Source organism: Pseudophryne corroboree, chromosome 11 (genome assembly GCF_028390025.1).
Source record: "Pseudophryne corroboree isolate aPseCor3 chromosome 11, aPseCor3.hap2, whole genome shotgun sequence".
In the NCBI taxonomy this organism is placed as follows: Eukaryota; Metazoa; Chordata; class Amphibia; order Anura; family Myobatrachidae; genus Pseudophryne; species Pseudophryne corroboree.
In genome coordinates, this window is record NC_086454.1 from 86,518,891 (window position 1) to 86,530,974 (window position 12,084).

At 47.2% G+C, this 12,084-nt stretch overlaps 1 protein-coding gene across 1 annotated transcript in view; it reads right to left on the reverse strand.

Moving 5' to 3' along the window:
* The window catches only part of SPON1 (spondin 1), a 683,924-nt gene that overhangs the window by 46,684 nt on the left and 625,156 nt on the right, over positions 1–12,084 (reverse strand). Inside the window, exon 11 of the mRNA XM_063944511.1 lies at positions 3,119–3,301. Within this exon, the coding sequence (XP_063800581.1) occupies positions 3,119–3,301 (183 nt within the window). The remainder of the gene's footprint in view (positions 1–3,118; positions 3,302–12,084) is intronic.

The following is a 12,084-nucleotide window of genomic DNA, read 5'->3' on the forward strand; positions in this document are numbered from 1 at the left end:
GGAACCCACGCATCATCACACACTTCATTTAATTTATCTGATTCAGGAAAAACTACGGTAGTTTTTTCACATCCCACATAATACCCTCTTTTGTGGTACTTGTAGTATCAGAAATATGTAACACCTCCTTCATTGCCCTTAACGTGTGGCCCTAATAAGGAATACGTTTGTTTATTCACCGTCGACACTGGATTCAGTGTCCCTGTCTGTGTCTGTGTCGACCGACTAAAGTAAACGGGCGTTTTAAAACCCCTGACGGTGTTTTTGAGACGTCTGGACCGGTACTAATTGTTTTTCGGCCGTCTCATGTCGTCAACCGACCTTGCCGCGTGTTGACATTATCACGTAATTCCCTAAATAAGCCATCCATTCCGGTGTCGACTCCCTAGAGAGTGACATCACCATTACAGGCAATTGCTCCGCCTCCTCACCAACATCGTCCTCATACATGTCGACACACACGTACCGACACACAGCACACACACAGGGAATGCTCTGATAGAGGACAGGACCTACTAGCCCTTTGGAGAGACAGAGGGAGAGTTTGCCAGCACACACCAAAAACGCTATAATTTTATAGGGACAACCTTATATAAGTGTTTTCCCTTATAGCATCTTTTTTATATATTTCTAACGCCAAATTAGTGCCCCCCCTCTCTGTTTTAACCCTGTTTCTGTAGTGCAGTGCAGGGGAGAGCCTGGGAGCCTTCCCTCCAGCCTTTCTGTGAGGGAAAATGGCGCTGTGTGCTGAGGAGATAGGCCCCGCCCCTTTTTCGGCGGCCTCGTCTCCCGCTCTTAACGGATTCTGGCAGGGGTTAAATATCTCCATATAGCCCCCGGAGGCTATATGTGAGGTATTTTTAGCCAAAAATAGGTTTTCATTGCCTCCCAGGGCGCCCCCCTTCCAGCGCCCTGCACCCTCAGTGACTGCCGTGTGAAGTGTGCTGAGAGCAATGGCGCACAGCTGCAGTGCTGTGCGCTACCTTAAGAAGACTGAGGAGTCTTCATGCCGCCGATTCTGGACCTTCTTCTTGTTTCAGCATCTGCAAGGGGGCCGGCGGCGAGGCTCCGGTGACCATCCAGGCTGTACCTGTGATCGTCCCTCTGGAGCTAATGTCCAGTAGCCAAAGAAGCCAATCCATCCTGCACGCAGGTGAGTTCACTTCTTCTCCCCTAAGTCCCTCGTTGCAGTGATCCTGTTGCCAGCAGGACTCACTGTAAAATAAAAAACCTAAGCTAAACTTTTCTAAGCAGCTCTTTAGGAGAGCCACCTAGATTGCACCCTTCTCGGCCGGGCACAAAAATCTAACTGAGGCTTGGAGGAGGGTCATAGGGGGAGGAGCCAGTGCACACCACCTGATCCTAAAGCTTTACTTTTTGTGCCCTGTCTCCTGCGGAGCCGCTATTCCCCATGGTCCTTTCAGGAACCCCAGCATCCACTAGGACGATAGAGAAATGAATATGTTAAGATCCCCAGCACAAGGTTGGCATATACAACATCACAGTCTGTGGCTCTACGGTTGGGCTGGTACTATAAGTCTCAGCATGACCAGCTTGCAAAAGGATGACAATACATGCTGTAACTGTACTGGAGACTAGGAGCAGGATGCAATGAAGGCCGAGTTCGGCGGCTGTGCGGAATACCGGACAAATTTGTACGTTCTATTAAAGGGGCAATCATGTACAAGACTAAACCATGCCTTGTAAATGATTGCTCCTTTAAAAAAACGTCCTAGTTCTGCCGGCATCCCACACAGTCGCCGAACTCGGACTTCCTTACATCACGCCCTATTTGTACTTTTGGGGTGACATCTCACTTTTTCATACAGAATACACAATTCACTTCCATTATCATAGACTTATACTCTCAGTATTGACAGTAAATTTCTGCCACTTTACGGGGCATATTTATCAAAAAAATATTTTTGTGTGGTTACCTGAAAATATTAATCATCATTGGAATTTATGTATGCGGGATAGCAGCAGATATCAGATATCTGCTGGTGTCCCCTGATTGAGACCCCAAGAGCAGCCGCCATACTGTAGAATTCTATGGGTGCTGCTAAAATACAGAATTTAACAAGCTCCGGAATGCAAAGCCCCGGTAGCTTATGTCATCTGAAGATGGCATTAACCATTGTAAACTATAGGTTAACTACTGCAAAACTGAACAGGGAACCCTTCCTAGCAATGCCCCTCGCACATGCATGATCTGGTGTCCTCACATGTGCAGTAGCCCAGCTGGGTACCAAACACAGAAGCAAAGTCATCACTCATGATGACTTTACTGTATTCAGAGTCAGGTGCACTGATGCACTGCACCACCCTTACCCGTCGATGGATGCAAGTAGATGTCATCATTATCGGCCTGCATCGGCACCACCCTATCTTTAGTGCAAGTGAAATCCAACAGATTTCTGCGTACTATCACTTTTAAATTGTTCACAATTGCATCCATGCCCTCAGCCTATGTGTGATGCCCAGTTGCCGAACACTGTTTCACCCAATCAGCCACAAGAGAGCCTACAGCTGAGATGTAGGACTACTGAGTTCCTCAGGGCTGTAACTAGGGGTGTGCGAGCAGTGCTGTCACAAAGGGGGCAGGGCTCTGTGGGTAGTACTATTGTTACCCCACAACACCTGCATGGGGCTTGCATGGTGCCTGGAACGGCACCCTGCATCCAGTAGCAGTGCTTAAGAGCAAACCCCCCCACCCCCTTGCGTGCAACTCTGAATTGCAACTCTCAGCCCCATACTGTACAAATGAATGCAAAGGAAAACAGTGGGTTTGCCCATATCAACCAATCAAAATGTTGCTCTCATGTTTGTAGTGAAGTTTGGAGAATGAAAACAAACATGTGGTTAATTGTTGTGAGTGATACCACAGTTTTCCTGTACACATGCCTTCAGCAATGCACCCCAGTTTCCATGTTGTAAGTTCGGTTCCAATTGAACGTGCATTTGATTTAAGGTATCATGCAGCCTGAATAAAGCTACTTTTTTTGCATTAAGATAAATGAATTAATTAAATACAAAAATAAAATAAAACTACCTTCATTATAGCGTAAGCAGCACAAAATTGACATGTTAAACTATACAAGCTTTAATTCCACATTACCATCATCGCTGCATCCTGGCCCCATACAAGGTTCAAAGTCCTGGGTGTCTGGACAGGAAACGCTGAGGTCCAGCTGTGCTTTCAGCATGCGCTGCCTCATCCTTTTGCCTTTATCACAGGTGGCAGAGCTGCAAGCCGACCAAGGAGACCAGTTGGAATAGATGCATGTTTCCGGGGTGTCATCTAAAAGAGAACAACATAACGGTCAAATATATCTAACATGCGGATTCACCTGTAACATGCACTGGACAATGTCAGGAGGTCATCTGTCTAGATCAGTGTTCTTCAACCACTGTGCCGTGGCACACTAGTGTGCCCTGAGCAGTCTGCAGGTGTGCCGCCATAGAAGCACAGCCAGGCCCGTCAGTGTTTTGCCGCTACTGAGGTCCTGGAACGATCAATACTGGTGGGTTTAGTGGTTGCAGAGCCAGTTGTAATTTTAGGCCCGGGCAGTGTTGGGCTCTTCTGGCTTTCTCAGATGTGGCTCAGGCGTTACCTATGGAGAAGCTGCGACATGACATCCTAGGACACGCAACTGCACCATGCATCAACATTTTTGAGTGCGCCTTGGCAATATTTAAATCTTGTTCAGTGTGCCGCGAGTTGTAAAAGGTTGAAAATCTCTGGTCTAGATGCAAGGTTGTACAGTGCAGAACACACACATCTGGTAATTCAGCCTATTCACCTAATGACTGTGCCTGTAGCCAGATAAGCGGAGGATGAAAGTGGACTGATTCAGTTGACCCAGGATTTGTGAAATAGGATCATTCGGGATCATGAGGAGGAAACCACATATTTCATCCAGACTGATTAAAATCTGACCAATCTCAGTCAGGATACAGGATCCTTTCTGGTCCACACACAAAGGGACATGAGGGTCATTATGTTCATAAATGGCCAAATAATTGCAATACGTCCCCAACTTCTTTTCCAAAACTGACTATAGTACATTTCAGGTCGTGGCCTGAAATAGAATATAGATTGTACCACATACAGAATATTCATGTTTTATGGTCCCATTCAAAAATGTAAAAGTTTTGGCAGGAAGTACTAATATGCATTAACCAAACCTTTCAGAACTATTCTCACCTTTATTATTTCTTTGGTTTGATGTTTGGATGGAAGGTTTTAATATTGGGCACAGTGTCTGCAATGCACATGGGCCCCCGGGATCCAAGGGGTCCCACACCGCACACCACTGCGGAATCCCCTGCTGGCAGCGCCATCTATCACAAATCCCCGGGTAAATGGCGCTGCCACATCATTTACCCGGAGGTTTGCCCATGCGCAATAGAGTCTGTGCCCCTCTAGTGCTCAGACACTATTGCGGTTACTGGGCGCCGTCTGCAGGAGGAGGAGGAGGCCCGGAGGTAAGGAGGTTGCACACGGGCCTCTTCCTCTACTAAAACGCATGGGGAACATTGGGGCTAATTCAGACCTGATCGTAGCCGTGCAAAATGTAACATGCGGGGGGACACCCAGCACAGGGCTAGTCCGCCCCGCATGTCTGGCCCTCCCACCGCCGCACAGGTACAAAAGCATCGCAGGGAGGCGATGCTTTTGTACCTGAAGAGTAGCTCCCTACCGCGCAGCTCCTGCGCACTGGCAGGAAGCTACTTGTCGCTCTCCGGGTCGCAGTGGCTGCGTGTGACGTCACGCAGCCACCGCAGCTTGCCCCCTGCACGGTCCGGGCATTCCTGCGTTGCCCGGACCGCACCCCCAAAATCAGCGGCCCAACCCCTTGCACCCAGCGAACGCCTCTGCCTGTCAATCAGGTAGAGGCAATCGCTGGGCAGAGATCAGGTCTGAATTAGCCCCTTTGTACCTATACTTTTACTTGTAGACACCCTAGCAAAAAAAAATCATTTCGGACAAGAGGATCACAAAATCTGCCCCTTCTGTTATAGAGTGCCAGGTGGCTTTGCTAGCTCGTATCTACTTTGATTGGCGTAATACTTTGTCCGATATCGAGAATAGAGTGAATCGATTTTATAATAAATGGGAGCCATACCTTCTCACCCTTTCTCCTCAATACAGACTAACATCTGTAAAGTGTTTCAAACAACAACTGGGTTCCTTCTGAGACAGTTAAGCAAAGAGTAATCTCTGTGACATGCACATCTTTCCATTATCTTATCTGTTTGTTACTGATGTTCATCATAGCTCTTGATGAATAGGTGTCAATATTTCATTCCTTCTTCACTGACTTTCCTCCCATAGAAATATGTGCCAGAAATTAGCACCTGAGGCGCCACACTTAGGACAGGAATCAGAAGACAACTGTCCAAACCTTCTGTACCAAAATAGGGTCCAAGAAGATACAATTGGATCTGCTGGCAAATTTCGTGGCTGCAGAAAACCCCAATCCTCATCGGACAGAGGTTGCAAGTTCAGCTCCCAATGTAGTCTAAGGGTACCCAACCCACCACCCCCAAGATGGGACAATAACGTAGAATATGTCAAAGATATACAGTAGACTTCTGGCTAGAGATGGTCCAAAGCAGAAGACATGCAGGAGACTCAGATATAACTATACACAGGTGAAATGGGAGGTTTAAATTGAGAATCACGTGAACAAATGACTGCAATATCCCCAACCAGTCACCAACTTTACATATCAATGCAGTATACAGTACTTGTTTTTTTATTATTCCAGTTCTATAAAAATATAGGCAGATTTAATTTTAAATGATCCTGGTATTTTGTATCACTCCAGTAATTGCTAGATTATACCAGCATCAACTGTCAGTGCTTCAAGCAGAAATGCATAAAAAAAGGGGAATGTATGTATCATCATCAAGTCTGTCTGTCCATACAGTATGAACTGAAGAAATAGGCAGCCCCCGAAGGCACCATGATATCATTCTGTCTACAAGTATTCCACAATGGAATTTAGCAAGGTAACAGAAGCAGTGACACATCGACACAAGCTCTTGGCCTTTGGCATTACAGTCGGTGATCGTGTGCTCCCCTAGTAGTCTGGGCTGTCAGGTTTAGGAATGTTCACTCTGTGTGCTGCTCACAAAACGTCTAAATATGATATTAACACAATGCAGTAACAGAATGCATTCAACGCTACAGAGATATAGATGTCAGAATTCAAAATAACTTCTGTCTATGTCCCCGCGCTTCCTCGGGACATGCATTTATAACACAGATGGAGCAACATCTTTTACCCTTGCTGTCAGAATAAAGAAGGTGTAACGGATCAGACAGGAAGGCATAGTCAGTGCATCTGTTGCACAACTACATTATTGCTGACCATCTGCATAAGCTCTTGGGTGTAAACCTTTTATGTTCAAGTTATACTCTGCTTCGGCTACTACTGTATAAAGTCTTTTTCGGTTATCAACAGTGTATGCTAAAGGTAAAACCGCAGTGCCTAGGGCCAGATCAACAATGGGGCGCATGGAGTTACAACTCCAGGCCTCAACATAAAAATAGGCCCACCATTATGAAAGCATGATGATGAGCAACTGCATAGCTGATCACACAGTGGACAATAATTCATAGATATTTTAATTACATTTCTAGCTTTTGTCACGATCCAGAGTGTCAGAACATCTTATTTACCTTTGCGGTGTCTCTCCAGGCTGGCACTGCGGTCCGCTTTCACTGTGTCCTCACGCTGCTCGTGGATGGCACTGGGGTCTGTGTGTGAGCGCCACTCCTGGCGTACACTGAGGTCTGTCTGTGCAGCCACTGCCCAGCGTTCCCCTTGGTGTCATACTGTCTCCGGGCATCGCTCCCCACAGCTTTCCACTACTCCTCCATTGCTTCAGAGTTTGGGCCAACTTCCTCCAAACCAAAGTTCCCACCAAGACGCTAACATGGACACAGCCATGTTGGAGGAGGTCACCTGCTTGATCTCAGCCTTTCCAGTCAGATGATCATATCAGCCAGTCACAAGTGACTGATACCTATAAAGGGAACAGCTTGGCCACTCCCAAGTCGTCAGTACAACGTCACTTCCACAGTGTATGCAGCTCTGTGCTGAACTCCCTGATACCAAGGTGTCAGTGTTAACTAATCTGGTCCTAGTCCACTCAGTATCTAGTGGCAGTTCTTGTGTTAACTAATTTGGCCCTAGTCCTCTCACTATCTGGTGCCAGTTCTTGTTGCTAGTCTGGTTCCAGTCCAGTCACTATCTAGCTCCAGTTCTGCTGCTATCCTTTTCTATTCCGGTCACTACTGGTTCCAGTTCTGCTACTAATCCGGGTCCAGCCCGGTCATTATCCAATTCCAGTCTGGTCGCTATCTGGTTACAGTTCCTGTTGCCAATCCAGCTTCAGTACAGTCACTATTTGGATCCACTTCCTGCTGCCAATCTGGTTCCAGTTCCTGCTGCTAATCCGGTGTCAGTGCAGTTACTTCTTGGTTCCAGTCCAGTTCTCTCTTCGGATCCAGTCTGTCGTCTCATCAGCATCTAAATCCAATGTTACAGCTCTAGTCCAGTGCCAGCAATCTAGCTTGTTTACTCATTCCTGTATCCAGTCATGGCTGTCAGTATCGTATCCAGCCACGAGTTCAAGTCTCAAGTCTTTTGCTGTTTTAAAAAAGTTATCATCTTTCTCTTTCACGCCTTTGGGCCAGCAACTGCAAAAGCATCAACGTATGTCATAAAGTCCACTAACCTACAGTACATATCTCATTGTACACTACACTCCATGAGTAGACGTTGTATTAAACCCCTGTGCTTCCTCCACTCTCCAACTACCCCAGCTCCAGTCTCATGACAGTTTTCTCCGAAAATTATGCTATTTTTCATTTGTTATGTATTTAGGGAGACAGTGGGATGAATGTGTATGAGGTGTACACGTCCACGTTGCTCTGGCCACACCCACACAGCACTAGTCACAGGTCCTAACCTTCTTACTATAGGCCCTTGAACATTTTCAGCCCCAAGCCCATGTGGCCCTTAATCTGGCCTTGGTAGTGTCCTTACTCACGTATGCCATTACTTATGCAGAGAACTTCTTCCCTTAATTATAAATCAATGTCTGTTTAGGAATCTAGCTCTAATGTTCCACTTCCACTGGAATAAATAAGGATTTCAAGCATCTCCTGAGCTTACAATTTGAGTAGTCTGTGCCTATTTCATAAAATGAAAGTTTCAATAACTATCTTCCTGCCATACAACGCTACAGAAATGATAAGAACCAGGGGCATAGGGAGGGCGGTTCCCGTGGAGCATGAGCTCCAGGCGCCGGCAACTTCAGAGGGTGCCAGGCAGCGCTGCCGGGACAGTTACCCACGGTGCAGGTCCTTTGTAGCTTGGCCCGGCCTGACCAGAACTGGCTCTTCCCAGACGCGGACCAGGATGGCCGTGCACCTACATTCAGCGGCATGATGGCATAGGTCACACTGCCACACATTGTCCTCATCCGTGCTGAGGCAGGCTACGGTGAAAGGTAATGAGGCTGAGGAAAGTGATGAGACTGGGGGCTGAGGAAGGGGATGGGGTTGAGGGTTGTGGAAGGTGAGTAGGCTGAGTAGGATGAATGGGCTGTGGCTGAAGGTGAGGTGTTGAGGCTGGTGATGTTGCTTGGGGCTGAGGATGGTGATGTGGCAGGGGGCTGAGGATGGTGATGGGGCAGCGGGCTGAGGATGATGATGATGGGAGCTGTGGCTGACAGGGTTATGGGTGCTATGGCTGAGGAAGGTGATAGGGGCTGCGGCTCAGGGCGGTCTTGAGGGCCTGAGGACGGTGTTGAGGGGCTGAGGAAGATGATGAGGTGCTGAGTTGACGAGGGCTGTGAACAGTGATGAGGTTCTGAGGGAACAGGGGAGGGAGGGCGTGGGACCAAGTTTCAATCCACAGGCTTGGACTCTCTGGAGGATGGCACTCACTAGTCTGGACTTTTTGGAGTGATTGGAGGCTGGTTTCCTGTGATTAGCTCTGCAGATATCTGTGACAGCCTAGCAGGTGAGGTCAGTCTTCTGTAGGTGGCTGGAGTAATCAGTGTTTGTTTTATTTCTTTTTTGGCTATGGGGGCAATAAATCAGTGTGATATTCTTTTTTTCCTGTGGGAGCAATCACTGAATCCCCCGTGGGGGTCAATGCTTTTTGTCGGGAACTGTGTGTTTGTGTGGGTATCCGGTCTCTAGGTCGACAAGACTTAGGTCGACAGTGTCTAGGTCAACCACTATTGGTCGACAGTAACTAGATCGACAGGGTTTCTAGGTCAACAGGGTCTCTAAATCGACATGTTCTAGGTTGACAAATCACAAGGTCAACAACAGTTTTTCAAATTAATTTTCTTTTTTTGAACCTTTTCATACTTTACGATCCAAGTGGACTATGATTGGGAGCGGTAACCCGCGCGAGGCACCTTGCCTGATGCGAGGGGACACAGTGCACTAATTGGGGTGCCCGATCACTGTACGGCGAAAACGACACCAAAAAAGATGAAAAAACTCACGTCGACCTTTTGACCTGTCGACCTAAACCATGTCGACCTAGTTACTGTCGACCAATAGTGGTCGACCTACAGTAGACACTGTCGACATAAGTGTGGTCGACCTTCAATACCACACCCTTTGTGTGTATATGGGGTGAGGGGGCACTGTGACATGAGCTTGCTTCGGATGCCATGGCTCCATGCTACGCCTCTGATATGACATTAGGGTTATGTTTATGAATGTGTTGGGCAGAGATGAGGTACGTCACACCTTTTAAGGAACGAGCTCCCTCGCTCTATCAGGCTCTCCCCGACCTTGCATAGCTTCAAACATGCGCTGAAAACGCACTTGTTCACAAAGCATTCCCCTCCATCACATAGAAGGTTATACCCAGATAGGGCCGGTGCTAGGATGTACAGGGCCCTCCTGCAAACTGTAAATTTGCGCCTTACCGTACTGCACAAAGGGGGGAGGGGGGGGGGGCACAAATTGGGTGGGACAGAAAATGCAGGGTGTGTGGTTGGAATAGGGACAGCACACAGGAGGGCGAAATAGTGACAGAACATGGGGTGGGGCTGATATAATAACTGGGACAGAACACAGGAGGGGAGGGAGGGTGTTTGAAACAGTGACAGAACACAAACTACTGATGACAGTCTCAGTGGTTATGCTAACCATTGCGCCCCGTGCCCTCCCACAGCCCGGTGACCTGAAGCTCAGGTGCTGCGGGGCATAAGGGGGCGGAGCTTACCGGCATACCGAGAGGAGAGGAGAGGAGGGGGCTTGCTGAAACCTGGGTGCCTGCTCCACTGTAAAAGTGCCAGAGAGGAGCTGAAACTTTATATCCATACAGCTGCCTGCCTGCGTACCGCACTCTCTGGAGGGAGAAGAGGGGAGGAGTCTTGCTGAAGTCTTGGCCGCTCCACTGTAGTTCCGGTCTGGAGAGGACTGGGGCTGCACTTCATACACAGTTCACACATCAGCCGGCGCAGCTGCCTATTACACAGACACAGCGGCAGCATCAGTCATGCAGGGACCCGCACAGCAGCGGGGATGCAGAGCAAGTAGAGCGCCTCTCCACCCTGGCGCCTACCTGCTCTGCATCCCTTTGCTGAGCGGTATGCGCCGGACCTGTACCCAGAGATATTCGGGCGCTATGAAATGAGGCGCCCTGCTAAGCAGCAGCCAATTTATAGTGGGAAGTCACTCCCAATGTAAACACAACAAAAAGAAAAGGGGAGGCTGCACTCCAGGAGGAAAGAACAATTAATTACACTAAGTGTGTCAAATTGAAAACAATTTATTAAAAACAATATCCTGATCAGTACTTATTATACCACATGAATATACCACGATACCTACTGGAACAGGACAATCTCTATTTGGATCCAAACCAGCCCTCGCCATCTACCAGTCATCCAGAGGAGTCACAGAGAGGCACCACCTAATCACCGTATTGCATGAGGTACTCACCTATATATGGGACACGCTCTATAATCCCCTAGCGGTGTATGGAAAAAACATTGGACTCTTTAACTTCACAAAAGACTCTCTAAATTGGACCTTTACTGGACTTTTATTTCATTTAAGGGCACCATTTGGAACAGATCCCCTGCATTGCATTACGCTATATGTCCTGACCCAATATATCGGGTAATCCATTCCCTTTTAGAATTACATGAATTCATGTGGTATAATATGTATTGATCAGGATATTGTTTTTAATAAATTGTTTTAAATTTGACACACTTAGTGTAATTAATTGTTCTTTCCTCCTGGAGCGCAGCCTCCCCTTTTCTTTTTGTTGTCCCTCCATCACATAACCTTGTCACCAGGTCGCTCACCCCACCCTCCTACCTCGGCTATCTCTACCTCACCTACTTCCTGCTAGTCATTCCCTCACTATCGGAGACAGGTTCCAACCAATCAACTTGCTTCCCAGCTGTATTGTGTGGTTTGATACCTCTCCCCCAGCGGGACTATATTCACCATACATGAAACTATAAATATGCTTTATCAGCATAGATTTTTCCTATTATTTTCTATTTTTTGTCACTTTTTTTTACAAACCAACTATTTTATTCCGACTGAAATAACAGCGCATGGGATATTTGAAAAAGAAGCCTCAAATAATAATTTAGGGTGCACGCGCTAACAATCTATAGTGAAGTGGCCCTGCATTCATCTTTGTGCTGGTTAATAAATTTAAACACTGGAATGTCCACCAGGCAGGAAATAAAGATACGATGAATATATTGAGATAATCTGAGTCAGTGGCAGACAGGGAAGTGAAATACTCTGTGAAGGCAGAACAATGCTCTCTGATAAATCACTTATAAATCCCCAAAAAGCGAAAATCCATCAAGTGCCATTTTCCTGGCTTTTGTGTGCCCTGCTGAGCTTGATAAATGAACCCTTTAATCATACAACTTGCAGGTCTTTCGAGGACCACTTGAGGGCACCGACTGACAAATAAAGAACTCATTTCTTTCTCTCCTCTTTCGCTGTGGCAGTGGGGATGAGTGATTGCGAGGAAAAACGGCAGTATGATTTTAGGACAAACA